Source organism: Mustela lutreola, chromosome 4 (assembly GCF_030435805.1).
Source record: "Mustela lutreola isolate mMusLut2 chromosome 4, mMusLut2.pri, whole genome shotgun sequence".
Lineage (NCBI taxonomy): Eukaryota > Metazoa > Chordata > Mammalia > Carnivora > Mustelidae > Mustela > Mustela lutreola.
The window spans coordinates 63,147,724-63,168,758 of record NC_081293.1 but is presented as its reverse complement, the minus strand read 5'-3'; the positions used below and the strand labels follow the sequence as shown (position 1 = coordinate 63,168,758).

The window sequence follows — 21,035 nt, the reverse complement described above, 5'->3', positions numbered from 1 at the left end:
AAAGTCAGAACTTAAGAACAGGCATGAATGTGACAAAAAGAATGCTGCGAAGTTTAAAAAGAGGGTTGTAGGGACACCTGGGTGACTCAGTTGGTTAGTCAGCTGCCTTCGGCTCAGGTCACGATTCCAGTGTCCTGGGATCGAGTCCCACATCAGGCTCCTTGCTCGGTGGGAAGCCTGCTTCTCCCTCTGCATCTGCCTGCCATTCTGTCTGCTTGTGCTCGCTCGCTCTCCCTCTCTCTCTCTGACAAATAAATAAAATCTTAAAAAAAAAAAAAAAAAAAAGAAGAGGTTTGTACCTCTCAGTTTGCGGGACACCTTAGCACAATTATCTGGCACCTAGAAGGCTATCAGTTAACACCCATTAACTTCCTACAGGGGTGAGGAGTCCTCAGATTTTTGGCTCATCTGGGTTCATGTCCTAGCCACGTACTCACTGTGTGTCCTTTGAAACAGTTATCTAATATTGCAAAGTCCCATTTGACTACTCTTTAATAGAGGTTTATAGCTCTCCCAGTGTATAACATGATATTTGTGCACACCTTAACAAAATATGTGGCACCTGGAAATCTGTCAGTTAACAACTGTTAACTTGCCAGCTAGCCTTCTACAAGTTCCTGAATCTTGCTTCTCCCTTGCTTTTCAACTTCGGCTTCGTCTTGAGCCTCAACCAAACACATCTTGTCACTACTCTTAAATAATTCATTATCCTCTTTCACCCTGAGCTTTTATTTTGCTATTTTTCTTTCTTGGAATGCTGCTTTCCTCTCACTCACCCAACCAAACTCTATCCATCCTCCAAAATCTAGAAGATTCAGATTTTATTCTTTCATCAGATCTTCCTCAAGTTTGCCATTTCATACTGACTTAATTCTTCTTTGACAAAGCCTAGCTGTATTAATTTTTTGATATTTTATAATAAAATTTTAGAGAAGGTAGACTAAACTACACTAGAGGTAGGCGGTAGACTCATTAAAACGCCATTTTAACTATGTTAGCCATGTAAAAAATGAAGCATTTTTCTACCTTAAAGACTATCAAAACCAAGCTAAGGAAAAGAACTCTGACCTCTAAAGGTTAAATATTTGACTGCTGAACATACAAATGTTCTCATATTTTGACAAATTCTGTTCTTTGAATTTGTATACACCAACACAGTACTTAATAATGTTGTACAAGTACTAGTCAGTAAATATTTGACCAACTAATCAAATGGCATAATTTCCATAAGTTAATTCCAGAAACTGAAAAACCATCGTAAGACTCTCCTTACTATCTAGATCATTTTTATGAAATTTCCAGTTATATTTGATAGTGACATCAGGTTACATCTGCACAAAACAAAGTGGAATTGTAAATAAAAGAATTCATAGAGAACATTCAGATTTCTTTAAAGAAATAATTTTATAATTAAGGGAGACAATTTTTATAGGAATTATGATCAAATATAAATATGCATGTATAGCAGCAAAGCTATTTTCATCTAATGAAGATAATCCCTAAAGAAACTGAAAATCATACACATTTCCAGTTGAGTCAAATATTTCTTCCTATCTTTCTTCTATCATTTCAATAAGGATTAAGTTTATTTAACATTTTTATAAATCAGTAACTTTAGAAAAGTCATACTACCAAATTAAGAAAATGGTCAATTCACAATTCACTAAAAATATGTACAGAACATAAATGTGGAGTACACTGATTTCCAGAAGAGTATTTCCTGCAATGTGAGAGATGATATAATAGCAAGTGTTTAGTCCCACCCTGTACTTAAACCAGTGCTTCTTAAACCCTTCCACTGAAACGGCCCTCTCCGGACAAAAAGTCCTTAAAAAGGATGGGCGGAGCACATACAGCTCTGTGAACAGAATAATGCAAATTATACCACAGTTCCTAATTTCTCATGTTTTATCTTAAAAACTCATAGATATAAAGAAGATATGCCATATTTATCCTATGGCTTTGTATATATCCTGAGACATATTTATGATATTTATGTACTCTCAGTGATTTATGTGATCCAGTTTGAAAGGCACTGACTTAAACCAAGGTATGTCCATCTGAAAAAATGTTTTCTTAAATTACGACGTAAGAATAATTTCATCTTATAATGTCAGGGATAAAAAATAATGAAAATTATTTCACATTTGTTATAATAATAATTATATAAAAAGTATCAGATTGGGTTTTTAATATAACCTTAATTTTCAAAATGTAAATATTATCTTGTCAACTGTAATAAAGGAACTGAGGTGGTCCAAAAGCAGTACAGCAAATATTAGTGACTTTGTCCACAAGTGTTTATTGTATCATCATCTCATCAACATTTCATTTTTACAAAAATCTCTTTCTGTAATCTGTGTTTTTTATCTTATTTTTCAAGCATTTAATGGAGGTACCCTGTGAACAGCACAATGGCCATTACGGTATAAAAAGAAATTCTTCACTAGTGCTAGAGCTTTAAGACTGATCAACAATGGGTGATGTAAGACCATTTACATTAGAAAAGAAATCAAATTTAAGTCCATTCTTAGATTCAAGAAGAGTTGGCATTGTAAATGGAATAGAATGTAAATTTCATACACAAATCCTAGACCTGATCCAAAATGGAAACAGAGTAACCAAGAGAACAAGGACCAGAAGATACTTAGCAAATCCTAAGCAACCTCTCGGTTAGTTTCTGTCACTGGCCAGTGACATGTCCTTGGGTAAATTGTTTGCCTCTTGAGGACTTATATTCACCATATGAAAGGAGTGTGCATTTCAATTTTTACACCTAAACTTCCATTACTCTCAGCTAACACCTCTTTATTAGCATTTTTAAGCAACTTTTTAAAAAAATTCACATTTCTATATACTCAGCTATCAGTCTTGGTCCTTTTTCTAAAAAAAAGATTTAGTCATTTATCATTTGAGAGAGAGATAAAGATGGGGGAGGCAGAAAGAGAAGGAGAGAATCTCAAGCAGACTCCCACTGAGTGTGGAGCCTAACGCAATGCTCATTCTCACAACCTTGAGATCCTGATCGGAACTGAAATCAAGAGTCAGAGGCTTAACCAACTAAGCCTCCCAGGGGCTCCTTCGTCCTTTTTAAAATATTCTCTCAGCTCTTGCTTCTTAACCATTTCACTTCATAATCTGGGACACAGTAAAACTGCCAAGTGAAAACTGCTACTATAATATTAATTTTATTCGGAGTTCTACTGACAAAATACACCAAAATACATCAAAATACTTTGGTACAAAGTATTTTGACAAAATACACCAAAATACACCAAAATACTTTGGTGTATTTATTTTTTAAAAGCTTTGATGATTTGACATTTGACATTAAAATTAAATTATATTGTGTTCTTATTCAAATACTTGAGTATATTAAAAGCCATAGGAAAACTATGCTACTAACCATCTTCCAGTCTGATTTGCAATCTGTTCTTCTAATTTCTGTAGCTCCGATGTGTATGCCATTATTCGAGCATTGCATACCATGAGATTCTTAACTGCATGCAAGATCTGGTCTTTCTGAGTGCTCAGAGAAAGGAGTTTCCATATTCCTTCTCGCATTCGAATTTCTAAATCTATTTTTTCTTGAATGCTGCAATCCTTTAAAAAAGAGAGAGAGAAAAGTATTCTTGAAAGATAGCAAAAATTCAGAATTATAATATTTCTTTTTACCCCAATAGATGGAAGACATACTAGACATCATTTTAATGTTGTAACATATTGGGAAAGTGACAAACTTTTAATGTATAATAGCACAAATTATATAGCTATTGATAATGCTCTTTGCAAAACCTTTATTTTATTAGGAAGTTTTTACAATCTAGTAGAGAAACAGAACAGAAATGGGGGTGAGAAACATTACATATTCTTAGCATAATTTCACAAGTTTGAATAATGTCTCCCAAATACTCCTGTCCTCCTAGAACTGCAGAATGTGACCTTATTCGGATATAGGGTTTTACGAATGTAATTAGTTAAGATGAAGTCAAACTGTAATAGTATGAACCCAAACCCAATGACTGGTGTCCTTATAGGAAACCCACATGAAGAAAAGAGACATTCACAGAGAGATTACACGCAAAGACTAAAGCAGAGATGGGAGTAATGAGTCTACAAGCAAAGGACCACCAGGCAACAAAAGGAAGCTGGAAAGGGCAAGAGAAAAATTCTTCCCACAGCCCTTAGCAGGAATATGGGCCTGTAGGTGGGTACCTTGATTTCATACTTCTGGACCCCAGAACAATGAGAGAATAAATTTCTACTGTCTAAAGCCACCCAGTTTGGGTCATTTGTTAAAGAATAACCTCAGGAAACGAATACAATAATACAGTAACTAATGTAAACATTATAGCATATGCACATATTATATATGTTGTATTGTGGGATGGAAAGATATGGTTGATGACACTGAATTAACCAAGGTAAGATTTTCTAAAGGAGAAGATGCTGGAAAAGGGACTAAGTTTTAGTGGCTATGGTAAGCAATGTAAATAAAATCTCTGAAGCAAGAGTGAAAGCACTGTGTCCAGCAAATGTCAGAAGCTTTTAGCTATTGGATGGAACAGAGATTTAGAATAGATTTTTGGATATGTTTACTTTAGTTTTTTTTTTTTTAAGATTTTATTTATTTGAGAGAGAGAGACAGATAGTGACAGAGAAAACAGGAGCAGGGAGGAGAGGGAGAAGCAGGCTCCCTACTGAGCAGGGAGCACCAATGTGGGACTTGATCCCAGTACTCTGGGATTATGACCAGAGCTGAAGGCAGAGGACTTAATTGACTCAGCCACCCAGGCGCCCTGTTTACTTTAATTTTAAGAGTCATCATGAAACTACTATATCACTTTAGTTCTGAAAGTCTTTTATTCCATACAATTATCATGTAATGGCCTGGTTCTATACACAATTTATACATGTAACATTAAAATTCTATAAACTCCAACATATTATTTTGATTTAATTCACAGTGGCTTTTAAAAAAAATTATAAATCATTGGATACTCTTTAACTATACTATGAACATAATAATGGTCCAGTATGTCTATTTCTAAAAGTAGAAGTCTTGGCTTCTGCAGTAAAAAATAAATGTTATAATTTACCTTTTAATTGGATCAAAATCTGTATCAAAAATGTAAATGGAATATAATAACGGAAGTTCCAGATATTCAAAAGACAATCTTTTCAAAAGAAAACTAAAAGTCAGGAGAGCAAGTCTATGAAAAGTACCCTAAAAGAGAAGCTGTAGCAGATGACTTAACTTGTCTATCCAAATCAGTCAAATGCACTATTTGCATGCAGAAGAACAGATCTGTTTAATTACTTTATGTAATTACATCATGTAATTACTTCTCCAGTAGTAGAACTCAAAACTGGTATATTATATAAATGTAGTCATTTGCTGGTTTTCGTTCTTTACACATAGCTGAATTTCAACAATTCTGTTTCATCTTTTTATGACTTTGTCAGTCTTGAAGTAAATTCTTCTTTAATGTAATTAATAATTAATTATAAGAATTATCCATGTGACCCATATGTCTATAGAAATAAGCTCTGGCAGGCTGGTTAGTATTGGAGAGTTTATGCAGGGAACAACGTGAAGCCAGGATGAATAGCTTTACCCTACAACTCAAATACAAACAAATACCATCTGCTACCATTAAATTCAATTTTGCTTTTTAATAGTGTGAGGCAGCCAGCTGAACCAGCAGAACAGTTCTTAAAGCTGGCTGCATATTAGAATCACCTCTGATAGGGGAAGGGCCTTATAAAAGTACCTAAGTTAAGACTCACCCACCAAAAAACAATTAGACTCTCTGGAGGTAGAGCCCGAGTTTTTGTTGCTGCTGTTTTTCTGTTTTTTTCTTTGAAGTTCCTCTGGTGATTCAATGTACAGCCAGGGTAAAGACCCACTGCAGCACTACTTGAAATTCCATAGCAATCTGGACAGTTGCAACAACCTTAAGGAACCAGTAGGTGGCCACAAACACGTTAAAGAATCAGTTTGGGCTTCTAGGGTTTCCATCTTATAAATCAAGATGGTCTTCTCTTCATCACTTAATAAAGATTATAAAATTATAGAGGCTTGGGAAATAGTGCAGAAATGAAATGCAAAGTTAGGGCTTCTTTTTTAAATCACCTTATTTGTAAGGTTAAATAATCATTAAGGAAATTAGATGTATCTAATAAATTAACATTAGAAATCTATCCTTTAGAGCAGGGATCAGCAAACTATTGCCCAGTCAATGCTAGTCTTTTTGTAGATAAACTTGTACTGGGGCACAGTCACGACCATTTGTATTATCTAAGGCTACTTTCAAGTACCATGGCAGAGTTGAGTAGTTTCAACTAAGACCATGTGGCTCACTCACAAAGCTGAAAATATTTACCTACCTTGTTCTTTTACACAAAAAGTTCACTGATCCCTAACCCAGCCAAATTAACATTCATAGTAAACTAGTTTACCTCCCCTATTCTACAGTGAGCGAATGTGGATCTGGGAGGGCTGACATAAGTGAGATGAATTAAGTGTATGTACACTTTAGAATGTACTGGTGTTTAAAAAAAAAAAAAAAAAAAGCTATGGTGTTAGCTAGTTTTGTGGTCTCCGCAACTTTAGTATACATCTATACTTCACACACAGAAAAAAACTCTCTGGTTAAGTGATATTACTCTAGCCAAGAAAGTCTTTATGGAGTCAAAGAACTTAATTTTAGTTAGTAAGGGGTACAAAGTGCTCCTGGGGTAATAGTTGATGTTATCCACAGTGAGAACAATGATCTTGTAATGAGGGCACAGACTGAGCCCCAAAGTGTAACAGGATGGAGATTAAATCCCTATTGCTGCTGCCTCAACCATAATAGCAGAGTCAAGACTGAGTAGGACCCAAGACAAAAGCGTATACCCATCCTTCTTAGAAATGTCAGAAAGCAAGTCTCCAGAAAGAGCGAAGAATGGGGGGAAAGCCTTCCTTTTGCCATTTCTTCTTCAATTTTCTAAACAAGAGTTTCCTTGTAATCAAGTCAAATGAAGCTTATGGCACTGTCCTGATCATGTAAGTATCTAAAGTCAGACTGATAAAAATAAATGGACAGACCAAGGCTAAAAATGAAACAGGAAAAGGTCTTAAAAGTGCAAATCTAGATTACGTAGAAAACAGAAAGATACTAGTTTTGAAGAGCTAGAAGGGGACAAAGGAAGTCCAAAGAAAATGGCCTTAGTGTTGAAATTAAGCACAGACTTTAAAAAAAAAATGAAGTTGGGCTGCTAATAAGACAACTGTAGTAATCCAGATAGAAATTATTACCTACATAATGGATATAGTTAAACCATGTTCACTAAGAGACCATGATGAAAAGGACTGCAAATGAGTATTTACAGCATATATCCTTCTTCTAAAAGATACTGCATGTTATTTTAAGAATTGTTTATGTAGAGAAAGAAATCTGGGAATTGTTAATAGTGGTCATTCTGGGAAATGGCATTAGAGAAAGAATTCTTAAATTCATGTTTCTATATACATTTACTTTGGTGAAATGACATAATGAGATCGGGAAACTGAAGAACTCTATTAAAATCTGTCTTTTGCTTTTTTTCCTGCTTCTATTCTTGCTAGGACTTGACCCACACCCCACTTTACACATGCCTTATAATGCAAATAGTGTATGTCCTCCTTGTAAGGGTCAAGGAGTTCAAGATTTCTCTAGAACAGATAACATCCAAGAAAGAACCAGATGAGAATGACTGGAGGAATCTACCATATGTGTATTCCAGACCACCAGCACTAGACATCTTGACGCCAAGACCCCCCTCAGCTCCTCCACCCGGGCTCCAAGCAATAACACTTGGGTCCTCGTCTTTGTTCTAACTGGTTCCTGGTTGCCTGAGAGGACACATACACCACACCATTATCCTCAATAAAAATCCCCAGACCCCAAACTAAGACAAGACTCATGCTCCTTTTCTGAGTTTCCTGAGCATTCATCTGCTCTCTATCTTCAATAAACTCTTTAACCTCCTATGGGCTCAGATGAGATTTCCATCCTGCAAGAAGTTAAGGACATTCTTAGCTAGTCCTATGGGACCCCATTCTGGGTCCTCTGATCCAGCCTGCTGGCACCAATAGCATTACATCTTAATCTTATTTTTATTAAGATTTCTAAAGTTTAAATATTTGTAAGAAAATCTAGGTGGCTGCCCCAACATCTCAGATGAATGGGAAAAGAGATGGTAAGAAAACAGTTTTCTCTCAAGTATATTCTGAGTGTTAGGTAATATCCTAAGTATTTTTTTTTTTTTTAAGACTCTATCTATTTACTTGACAGAGAGAAACCACAAGTACACTGAGAGGCAGGCAGAGAGAGAGAGAAGGAAGCAGGCTCCCCGCTGAGCAGAGAGCCCGATGTGGGACTCGACCCCAGGACCCCGAGATCACGACCCGAGCCAAAGGCAGCGGCCCAACCCACTGAGCCACCCAGGCGCCCCAATATCCTAAGTATTTTAAAGAGGTTCTCAACTCCTAGTAACTTTCCAAGATAAGCATCTTACCCATTTTACAACTGTGAAAACTAAGGACTTAGAAAAGACAGATAAGTTATTCAAAGTTGTATAACAAGCAGAGTTGGATTTGACCTTAATCTGACTCCATAGCCAATACTGTGTGTACTCACAGATGACTCCAAGGTTTGAACAGAGGTGTTTCACTAGTATTTGACCACCCAGGAATTTTTGCCTAATAGATGGCAGGTTCATTAATATCAAAGGAAAAACAGCAAATAAAAATTCAGTTAGTCAAACATAAAATTCTCTTACTGACCCTCAATATTAGGTTGAAACCTATTACTATTTTGCAATTTTTATTCAAGATCCTAACAAGGAATTCCACAACTCTTATTATTTGCTTTTCTTGCTGCCTAAGAAATCATTAAATACTGTACCTTCTCACATGAAAATAATCCAGCCTTTGTGTATAATTATTTATTTTCATTCCACGTAGCTAAACTTCTTTCATGACCTTATCCTCTTCTTTCGTATAATTCCTAAATATTACTGCTGCACACAACTAAATAAATATACTCAAACCACTATACAAACACCTATGCAACGCACACAAGAACTTCCACAGATTGCCAGTTCACTAGAAATCAAGATTTTGTTAACAATCGGGACAGCCAAAGTACATAAAGGAAAGGACAGAAAAGAAGCATTTTACATTAAAATGTTTGAAATTTTTGAAAATTCTGGCATAAAACAGCATTACTAATAAAGGAGTTGGACTTTTCTGCATAATGATTCTTAATGTCTTGCTTTATTTTTCTCAGTATTATTGAAGATTTACTAACGATGTTGTATCGACTGAGGTTTCTAACAAAGAATAATTTTCTAAGGAAAGGCTTTGCCAGGGTTCTAAGCAAAGACGATATAAAATTCCTCATAGTCTGCCAATTTTGACCTACAAAACTGGTATTTTCATACAGTTTAGTCTATCTCAGAATTAAGGAAAATAAGACAGAAATTAAAATAGAAGTGAAGCTCCAGCTTAAAGATCAGTTTTCTTTTAAGACTCTAAAATTATGGTTAAGCGGAAAACAACATTTTAATAACTGGTTTCCCTAAGGAAAAAAAAATGCTGCTCTCTATGAAGTAAAAAGGTTTCTAACCCCCCCCCTTTACATGGCGAAAGAGCAATCTATCAAACTTCTTTCTTATCCAATGCAAAAGGGATCCATTTTCAATTTTCTAAAGTTCCAAGGGTGCAGTCCCCCCCCCCCCCACCACCACCCTGCCCCTCTAGTTTCTGTCGTGCGCAGACAGCGGTCCAGTACTTGTGCTGCCGTCAAATCAAGCAATAAGCAAACTGTCCTCCCCGGGCCTCGGGTGGGCTTCTTGGAAATCCCGGAACCTGCATTTCCCCAGCATCACCTACGCTTGGGCGGGGTGGGGGTGGGGGAGAGGGGTTCCAACGCTGCACGGTGCCGGGAAGCAGCGGGCAGGTGCGCCCGGAAACGCACGGCGGAGCTCTGGCATCGCTTCCCCACTGGGGTCTGTCTGTTCCATGAGAAACCGGGGGCCGTGGGGAATGCGGAGATTTCTAAGCTCCCTTGGAGCCTCAAAAGTGCGGCCTCCCAGTCCTTCCTTTTGTTTCTGGTCACCGCTGGATAGGAGACGCGGCCTGGGGTTTTCTCGACGCCGAGGCACAACGGTGGCGTGAAGACCTGAAGCCGGGCCCTTCGTCACTCACCTGCTGGACAGGAAGGCCCGCCAGGCGGAGTTCGGGACCCCTCGCGGCCTGTCCCTCCATCTCCCGCGTCCCAGCCCGGGCCGCCGCCACTCCTCCAAAGGTAAGATTTGAAAATCCCGCCGCTCGCCTGAGCCGCGGAGGACGCCAACCGCCGTCCCGGCTGTACCAAGTCCGGCCGCAGGGGGAGGGGCGCGGGGGGCGTCCCGCCGGAGGGCGCACGCGCAGTGGGAGCGCCCCGCGTCGGGGCCTCCAGAGTGGGGAGCCGGCGGAGAGCCGAGCTCGCACAGCCCGCGGAGAAGTGGGGCGCGGACGGCCGACTTAAGGCCATGACTGGAGTGTGGGCGGGCCTGGGGCGCGAGTGGGCAGGGCCGAGGGTAGAGCGTTGGCTACGGAGCTCACCTGGCCCGGCTCAGGGTTTCTGCTGCTGGTGGTGGTCGAGGCAAGCCTTTGGTGCTGAATGCATTTTCCCTGCATCCCCGGTGCAGGCTCTTCCTCCAGGGCACTTGCGCTGGCTGCAGTCCCTGCGTTCTTACGAACGACTCGGGGACACACAGTATCACTGGGAGCCTATGGTGTCATTCCCAGAGAACCAAGGGACACTGCTCCCAGCGCTCACACAGCACAGGGTCACTCAGAGACCACGGCCCTGTTAACCCGGCTAGTGGGATACCGTGGCATTTCACAAGGTCTTTTCTTTTGTCCCCGGTGTTTCTTTGTAATTCCATATACCCCCACCACACACGCCCAAGTAGTGTGAGTAGTGTGTTCTTGCAAAGACTTCTTTCCTGAAAGTAGTTTATTCTTTTCTTGCAAAATACTTTTCATTACTCCTTCCCCACCAGCATCCAAGCGAACGATGTATTTTCCCAGAGCCCCATTTTTTTGCTGTCCCTAAAGACCAACACAAAGCTCTTTTTTCTTTTTCTTTTCTTTTTCTTTTTTTTTTTTTTTTAAGATTTTATATTAAAGAGATTGAGAGAGAGAGAGAGCGCCCAAGCTGGGGGGTGGGGGGAGAATCAAAGGGAGAGAGAGAAGCAGACTGCCCTCTGAGCAGGGAGCTCTTCATGGGCTCAATGTGGGGATTCTGATCTGGGGTCTCCCGGATCATGATCTTCAGCAAGAGGCTGAAGACTCCCAGGTACCCCCAGTGCAAAGATTCTTTAAAGAGTCTTATTATTAATCATAATGGGAAAGTATGGAGTCTTTAAAAGTAAAAATTGGAGTGCTAAAGATCTCAAGCCCTTGTAAGATCCTTATGAATATATTGTTTTGGCCTATCCTGACTTACCCTTGAAAAGGCAATAGGACTCCTCTTTGACTTCTGACAGTTTTTTCTCCTAAGTACAAAATCAACCAGATCAACTCTCACACCATCACCTCATAGAAGGCCTTGGGCACTTTTCCTTCCGTGAACTGGATGAAAATATTTTTTTATTTGCCTGAGACATTCCCTGTTTGGATTTGCTGTCCCAGTGTCCCAAGAATCTTGCACTTGTCCAAAGTGAGTAATAAATTGTATGGTCACATAATCCACAAGGCTCTTTTTAAGCAGTTGGTTTGAAGACTTACTTCTGAAAATATGGAGAGTGCCTGTCCTCTCAAATAGGTAATTGCCTCTTTGAGGCCCTCTGGAATAGATGATACTCGAAGCTTCCCAGCTAGGAATGACCATCCCCTTACATTAGGAATGCATGGGTCATTAGGAATGACCCATATCCTTACACACAACTATAAAATGTGTACAGCTCAAAATTACCAACACAATGAGTTCACCTCATTCTTTCCAAGCACAGATCTGAATTCCAAAGTCATTAGGTTCCCTTCCCCCAATGCACACCCCTCTCTTATGCTTACCACTTTGTGATATAATTATCCCTTACTCAAAGTGAGCTGCATGAGCCCAGTAGAATACCTGACTCATAAAGGAAATACACAAAGGGAGCTCATCATCAGACATATATTGTCATATAACACAGCTCTCAGACTCCAACCAAAATACTTATAGAAACTATCACTTTATGGAAACAGACAAGCCAACCAGTTTTAAATTGGATACAGATGTAGGAATATGTGATGAGTAAATACTACCTGGAAATGCATTTATTCTTGAAGAAAGAGATCTAGGAAAAGCCATATTTAGTAATTATCTGTGGAATTAACAGTTGTTATTAAAGACCTTTCTCCTCGGAGAAGAAATATTGTAGGCCTATCTTTTTATTATTCATCAAGGGATGTGTCCAGGAAGTATTAAGTTATAACTATCATATGGTGATTTAAATACCTCCAAGCAGGAATGCTGTTTCCTTATTTACCCCCAGGTCCTTCTGGTAGTTTCATCAAACATAGTTTTCTCTGGTATATGTGATGCACATTAAAAAAAGAGATGGAGACTACCAAAAGGTTATGCTGTTTCCTTATTTACCCCCAGGTCCTTCTGGTAGTTTCATCAAACATAGTTTTCTCTGGTATATGTGATGCACATTAAAAAAAGAGATGGAGACTACCAAAAGGTTAAAGATTTTACGTGAGTAATTTGGTTAGCTTGAGAAGGAAGGAAGGAAAGAAGGAATTTAAACAACTCCCAGAAAGTAAAAAATGACATTTTACCATTTCACCTGTTTAAAAAATAGCAACTGGGCATCACGTTTGAGAGTTAACATCCCACCCTCTGAAGGCTCCTGAAGTCAATGGATGCTTACCCAATTGCCCAGTATAAAAGCTTCAGATGAAAGTGAATGATGGGATTACTAGTCTACCAATATTACTTCCTGTGATAAGTTCAACATGTAAGACTAATTACAAGTATTTGTTATCTCTAATATAACAAATAGATAATATTTAAAAATTAATTAATATAAAATCAGTATGTGACATAAGACAGCCAATTTAGATAATACTAATAAATGTTAAAGCACATTTTTTCTTCTCTTAATCCCTGCATTCCTCCTTTTAAATCTCTAAAAGGCCAAAAGAATGGAAAATACTGAAGGGGAAATCAGCTCTCTTACATAATAGACCCATTATATTTAAAAATGTGATTTTTTTAAAAAAATGTGATAACTGTTGTGGTTTCTAATATCCTCCTAGACTCTTGTAAAAAACTCCTATTAAAAAATTATTTGAGTGCTTCCTTTATTCATCTGTTACCTTGTAGGCGATGCATTTAAAACGAACTTGATAGACTAGAGCTATAGTTTGAATCATATACAGAAAAAAAGAAAAAACTGAAGTAGAGATGCTGAGCAGAGGTGCAGCATTTGCTTAAATGAATAAGCCATAATCTACAAATAGCAGAAGCATCATATAATCATAAGGAGGATATGGAAGACAGAATCTGAGGACTATTAGCTCTATGACTTTGGGCAAGCCACTCTGTGTCCTTATTTATAAAACAAGTATAATAATACCCAGCTCGTTTTTTAAAAGTTGTTGGGAGACTCAGATGAGATAAGATTTGTGAGAGTGCTTTAGAAACTGGTTATCCACACAAGCATGAGACTTTGCTACTATAGGAAAGAAGCATTAGAACCTATGGGCCAGTGTACAGGACCCACAGAACCCTGAGAACTGAATGAGAAAATCTTATGTGAATAGGGCTGGGTATATTCAAAATATACCACCTACCCCCGAAAAATAATTAATACCATGATTATATTATAAAGAACTACAAATCAATAAAAAATCCAAATGGAAAATGGTCAAATGTTATGGTAGGCATATTGTAGGAGATTAAACCCAAGTGGCAAATAAACTGTGAAAAGTTGCTCAACTTTATTGTGTTTTAAATTGCTAATTCACAGATTAAGTACTGAACAAGATAATATTTTATAGTTACTAGATTGGTAAATATGAAAAAGTTTGATAATACTAAGGACTGGAGAATTTACAGGTGAAAAGGATATTCTACACTGGTAGAAGTGATATAAATTTGTGCAATTACTTTGGGAAAAAATCAGAACTATCTTGCAAAGTTAAAAATGTATACACCAAGCCATTCCACTGTTAGGTACATATATCCTTGGGGAACTTCTTACAAATGTATACAAACAACATGTTTGTAATAGCAAAAATATAAAACAATCCAAACGTTCATTTCACAGCAATGGATTAAAAAAAAATTGTGGTGGTGTACCTAATGACATATGTCAGTAAAAATGAGTAAACCATAGATACATGTAACATCATGGCTGAATCTTGGAAATATCAAATGAAGGAATCAAGTTGTAGAAGAGTACATAGAATATGTAATTTTTATGAAGCTGAATAAGAGAATCTAAACAATATTTTGTTTAGGAACACATACATGTGATAAAACGCTTATATTTTAAAAGGAAGAGAGTGCCAAGAACAAAACTCAGAATAGTGCTAAGAACAAAACTCAGAATAGTGACTATCTCTGGGAGAAAGGCAAGGGGATGCAAGGGAGACCGAGCATGCAGATACAAAGCTACTAGTAATGTTTTAGTTCTTAAGCTGGATAGTAGGTTCCCGGTTATTCATTTTAGTGTTTACCTAGTAACTTACATATATATTGCATATATTCTTTTGTGTGTCTTCCACATGTCATAATAGAAATCATTCAAAGATATTTGAAATATTCTTGTACAAGATACACAATGGTGATAATGTATGGTCTTTTAAAAGATTCTTACTTGGCAAAATGATATTTTTTTGGTTTCCAAGTTTGACTTACATTTGATTCATTTGCAGTACATTTTAGCATGCGAAAGTGTGAAAGAACCGCTGTAATACGCTGTTGCCTATGCCCAGTGAGAGATGAAAACTGGCCATGTGGGTTGATCTATGAACGCTTAAAAGCCATTGCTTGGGAGCTTGGATGGCTGGTGAGGTAGGTAGATTTTGCAAAGGATGAGAAGTTTGTCAGCAGGTAGGGATGAAGTGAAGTGCAATTTGAGTAGTTACTGTTAATGTGACCTGTGTATCACACATAGGCCTAAGGACATTCAAATGACATTAAAATCAGAGGGCTCTCTACTGAGCAAGAAAATCTGCCAGAGGAATTACTTACATGACTTGAATCAGTGGTCTGCAAACAGCGGCACACAAAAAACTTTCCAAAGTTGTATAGGCTTGGGCAGTGTTAAAGGAATCATTGTTAAGATCTTCAGTTTACATTCCCCATCCTAAAATTGATCTATCTAAGTTGCCTGTTGTCTGGGCCTCACTTGATCCCCCTTTGCACAGTCACCTTTTCCCATTTGACAAAAGACATCACTGTCAGCCAGTCCTACTACAGCCTTGCTCCTGGGTATAAAAACCATCAGGGGGCAAAGGGGCAATTAAATTCATTGGTGTTGCTGTTGTTACAATTCATGAACCAGAGGCTCTGTTGCTTACATAGCAGAGGTAGACTTGGTGTTGAGAACTGTCTCATTCTAGCACTAATTTCTGCCCATGGATGCATGAACTATTGGAGGAAAAATAGGGCTCATCTATCTCATTAGGAGATTGATTTCCAGAAAACTTTTACTTTTGATATTTAGTATTGATCTGTTACAATTCATCATACACTTATTTTGTTATCGACTGTATACTACTAACAATTTAAATAATGTAATCCAAATCATTAAATCTTAAAGTTACGTGAAATGTAAAAATGTATTAAATTCCAATTTATACTTATATGCTTGCTGAAGAGAAACATGATAGGATGAGCAATAAAGACCTTGAGCATAAAAATATTTTATGTAAGCAGAAAAGTCTGTGGAGAAAGTGGAATAAAAATAGCAGTTCAAGTAGGAAAAGGAGCAATGTAAAATTTCTGATTTAGAGATAAAGGGATTCAGGTCTTTTCTAAATGGATGATAGTGGCTGAGTATCAAATCTTTAACATTTGACATACCATTAGACACACTTAGTAAATATAATCACTTAAATTGTACCTTGTAATTATTTTCAATACACCAACAATTATATCCTTTGAAACTATTTAAATATATGCTAAAACATGACAGATGCCCCCTTAAAAATAAATTAAGAGGTAAAAAATTTTTTGAAAATTATTTTAGGAGTTTTGCACAAGTATTTTGGAAAATGGCTGATTTAGATATATGATGGTTTCACACTGCAAGACCTGGAATTGTCTGTCTGACAGAGAAGACTGCTTATAGACTCACTTCTTACAATTTTTCTCTGATTCTGCTCCTCCACTTCCCACCATCCCCCTTGTTGTCTCTCCTATCCACTTCTAGTTTCCCAAACAGACTCAACTCCTTTTCTAGGAATTTTTTTCTTCAAGTGAATTAATACCATCAAATAGGCAAAGGACAAATTTACGTCTTCCTGCTCTCGTTCTGGAGATGTTCTCTTTATAGATATTCACCATTGTTTTCTCCTTTCTCAGTCTTTGCTCTTTTGTGTAAAATTCTGAATCCGCTTCTCAAGTTCGGAAGCAACAACAAAGAAGTCTGTTGGAATTCTATTGTATTGACTTAAGAGGAAACTTACATGTTTTGGGTATTGAGAGTTCTTCTCCATGAACATCACATATTTGCAAATTTAGATCTTCCTTAATGTCTTTCAATAAAAGTTGTGTACATTTTTCCACATAGGTTTTATGTATCTTTTGTTCCATATATTTTTGGATTCCTTATATCTCTTCTTGCTGCAGTAAATAATGGCTTTAAAAATATGTCTTCTCTTTGTGGCTAGTCTATAAAAATAATCCTGAAAACCCTCCTACACTGTTGGTGGGAATGCAAGGAGGTGCAGCCACTCTGGAAAACAGCATGGAGGTTCTTCAAAAAGTTGAAAATAGAGCTACCATATTGGGTATTTACCCTAAAGATACAAACGCAGTGATCTGAAGGGGCACGTGCACCCGAATGTTTATAGCAGCAATGTCCACAATAGCCAAATTATGGAAAGAACCTAGATATCCATCAACAGATGAATGGATAAAGAAGATGAGGTATATATATACAATGGAATACTATGCAGCCATCAAAAGAAATGAAATCTTGCCATTTGTGATGACATAGATGGAACTAGAGGGTACTATGAGGAAACTAGAGGTACTAGAGGGAACTAGAGGGTACTATGCTTAGTGAAATAAGCCAATCAGAGGAAGACAATTATCTCTCTGATAGGAGGAATTTGAGCGGCAGGGTGGGGAATTGTGGGGGGTATGGAAGGAAAAAATGAAACAAGATGGGATCAGGAGGAAAACAAACCATAAGAGACTCAATCTCTCAAAACAAACTGAGGGTTGCTGGGAGTGGGGGAGGAGGGATAGGATGGCTGGGTTATGGACACTGGGGAAGGTATGTGCTATGGTGAGTGCTGTGAAATGTGGAAGCCTGATGATTCACAAACCTGTACCCCTGGGGCAAATAATACAATATATGTTAATAAAAATAAAAAATAAAAACAAATAAGAAGAAAAAAATAACACTGATTTCCATGTGCTGGTGTTATATCCAAATATAGATTTATCCTTGGTAACTTAAATTCTCTTATTAGTTCTAATAAATGATAAGTTTGCAGAGGGTGGGGTGCCTGGGTGGCTCAGTGGCTTAAAGCCTCTGCCTTCGGCTCAGGTCATGATCCCAGGGTCCTGGGATCCAGCCACATGTCAGGCTCTGCTCTGCAGGGAGCCTTCTTCCTACTCTCTCTCTCTGCCTGCCTCTCTGCCTACTTGTGATCTCTGTCTGTCAAATAAGTAAATAAGAATCTTAAAAAAAAAATAAAGATATAAAAAAAAGATTGCCGAGGGCAAGGGGCGGTATTCCATGTAGACAACAAAGTGTGAATTATAACAGTTTTGTTTCCTTCTCTTCTAATTCTTGTTATTCTTCTTACCTGACATACTGAAGTGAGGAGGGCAGACAGCTAATACAATGTTAGAAAGAAGCTGGGGAAGTGGGCATGCTTGTCTTTTTTCTGATTTTAAAGGAAATGTTTCTAATGTTTAACCATTTCTTTAGTTCACTACTCTGGATCTCTTGTTACTTTGGATTTATGCCCTTCATTTTCATGTATTAACTCTTTAAAAATTGCCTCTCCTCTGTTCTGTCATTTAAGGACTATAGTTAGACATAAGTTAAATCTTATTCTATTTCTTCATTTCCTAACCTTTATTTAATATTCTACATTTTCAAACAAACAATCCTAAAATTTATATGGAACCAGAAAAGACCTCAAATAGCCAAAGGAATATTGAAAAAGAAAGCCAAAGTTGGTAGCATCACAATTCTGGATTTCAAGCTCTATTACAAAGCTGTCATCATCAAGACAGTATGGTACTGGAACAAAAACAGACACATAGAGCAATGGAACAGAATAGAGAGACCAGAAATAGACCCTCAAGTCTATAGTCAACTAATCTTCAACAAAGCAGGAAATAATGTCCAATGGAAAAAAGACAGCCTCTTCAAAGAATGGTGTTGGGAAAATTGGAGAGCCACGTGCAGAAAAATGTAATTGGACCATTTCCTTATACCACACATGAAAATAGACTCAAAATGGATGAAGAACCTCAATGTGAGAAAGGAATCCATCAAAATTATTGAGGAGAACACAGGCAGCAACCTCTTCAACCTCAGCTGCAGCAGCTTCTTCCTAGGAACAACGCCAAAGGCAAGGGAAGCAAGGGCAAAAATGAACTATTGGGATTTCATCAAGATCAAAAGCTTTTGCACAGCAAAGGAAACAGTTAACAAAACCAAAAGACTACTGACAGAATGGGAGAAGATATTTGCAAATGACATATCAGATAAAGGGCTAGTGTCCAAAATCTATAAAGAACGTAGCAAACTCAACACCCAAAAAACCAAATAATCCAATCAAGAAATGGGCAGAGGACATGAACAGACACTTCTGCAAAGAAGACATCCAGATGGCCAACAGACACATGAAAAAGTGCTCCACATCACTCGGCATCAGGAAAATACAAATCAAAACCACAATGAGATACCACCTCACACCAGTCAGAATGGCTAAAATTAACAAGTCAGGAAATGACAGATGTTGGCGAGGATGTGGAGAAAGGGTAACCCTCCTATACTGTTGGTGGGAATGCAAGCTGGTGCAGCCACTCTGGAAAACAGCATGAAGGTTCCTCAAAAAGTTGAAAATAGAGCTACCCTAAAACCCTAATACCCACACTACTGGGTATTTAACCTAAAGATACAAATGTAATGATCCGAAGGGGCACATGCACCCGAATGTTTATAGCAGCAATGTCCACAATAGCCAAATTATGGAAAGAACCTAGATGTCCATCAACAGATGAATGGATAAAGAAGATGGGGTATATATACACAATGGAATACTATGCAGCCATCAAAAGAAATATTGCCATTTGCGATGACATAGATGGAACTAGAGGGTATTATGCTTAGTGAAATAAGTCAATCAGAGAAAGATGATTATCATATGATCTCCCTGATATGAGGCAATATGGGAGGTTTGGGGAGTAGGAAAAGAATAAAGGAAACAAGATGGGATCAGGAAAGGAGATAAACCATAAGAGACTCTTAATCTCGCAAAACAATCTGAGGGTTGCCAGGGTAGGAGGGGAGGGGAGTAGGGAGAGGGTGGTGGGGTTATGGACATTGGGGAAGGTATGTGCTATGGTGAATGCTGTGAGGTGTGTAAACATGGCGATTCACAGACCTGTACCCCTGGGGCTAATAATACATTAAATATTAATAAAAAAATTTTAAAAATTCTCCATTTTCTTGCCTCTTTGTGGCTGAATTCTGAGTATTTTTCCATGTTGATATTTCTTTATCTGTGTCTAATTTTCTCTTAAATTCAACCACTGAGTTTCTTTATCTCAACCATTACACTTTTCATTATAAGAGTTCCACTTTAGTTACTTTTTTTGTATCTTTCTTATCATTTTGGGTAATTGTTTGTTGCCTGTGCATTCATGTGATACTGTTTTTAATTTCTTTCAATCTTTTTCATCCTTTTCATTCTGTATCTAGTCGTTCTTATATGTGTAGTTTTTTATGATATTAATTGCAGGTTTCCACTGACATTTACTCGTGGTGACTTGTTTCCTTGTGCTTTATAACCTTTAATTGGATCTTCATATTAACTAATCTCAACTTTCTTCCAGAGAGGATTTGCACATGCTTCTTCTGGGAGCCATAAGGCTCTAGATAAATGAAACCAGTTGGCCCAGATTTCTCAGTTTGTTATCAGAATCTCTGGTGCAGGTCCTTCTACATGCCACTGGCAGAGCAAAACCACATGTGTATGCACATAGTTTGTGTGCAGGTAGAGCTTATAGCTCAGATTTCAACTCCTGGCTGTTTTTTTTGTTTGGGGGCTTGGGGGTTATTACTCGATTTTTAGTCCCTTAAAAGTTATTTCTTTTTTCCTGAGATTTCAGCAATAGTACAAAAGTTATATTTTACACAAAATTTATATTTCATGCAAACTGGTTCAATAATGAGAAGAATCACTTCTCATGAAGTCCGTCCTAATGCTGACATAGTAGCCCACAGGAAAGGGTATTTTTAACACCAAAAATATAAGAAGCATATAATATTATTAACTGCAGAATAAAGAGCAGTCTTAATACTGCACACTTTTGGTTTTAAGGGAAACTTGCCATGTTATCTGTTTTTCTCTTGCCACCTGAAGAAGTTCAGTGTCCCAATAAGGTCATCATTGTTCATCTTTGGACAAAGATGGGCTTTTTCAGAGAATAGAACAAAGACCCATGGAGAATAAATGCACTGGAAAGCCCGCTGTAGGTCTAATTTAAAAAAAATTTTTTTTTCCTCTCCCTCTGCAATAGGGATCCTTAACATATCTGCTCCCT

General features: G+C 37.7%; 1 protein-coding gene across 6 annotated transcripts in view; it reads right to left on the bottom strand.

Annotated features, from left to right (window-relative positions):
- The window catches only part of RTKN2 (rhotekin 2), a 75,363-nt gene extending 64,798 nt beyond the window's left edge, over positions 1 to 10,565 (bottom strand). For 2 of the 6 annotated variants that reach the window (XM_059170148.1, XM_059170149.1), the window contains exons 1-2: positions 10,238 to 10,548; positions 3,407 to 3,603 (exon numbers count right to left, since the gene is read on the bottom strand). In XM_059170148.1, coding sequence (XP_059026131.1) covers positions 3,407 to 3,603; positions 10,238 to 10,297 — 257 coding nt within the window. In that variant the 5' untranslated portion in view covers positions 10,298 to 10,548. Of the gene's footprint in view, positions 1 to 3,406; positions 3,604 to 10,237 lie in introns of those variants that run through there. The other 4 variants (XM_059170151.1, XM_059170153.1, XM_059170150.1 and 1 more) reach the window with 2 other exon arrangements.
- Positions 10,566 to 21,035: the final 10,470 nt, after the last annotated feature.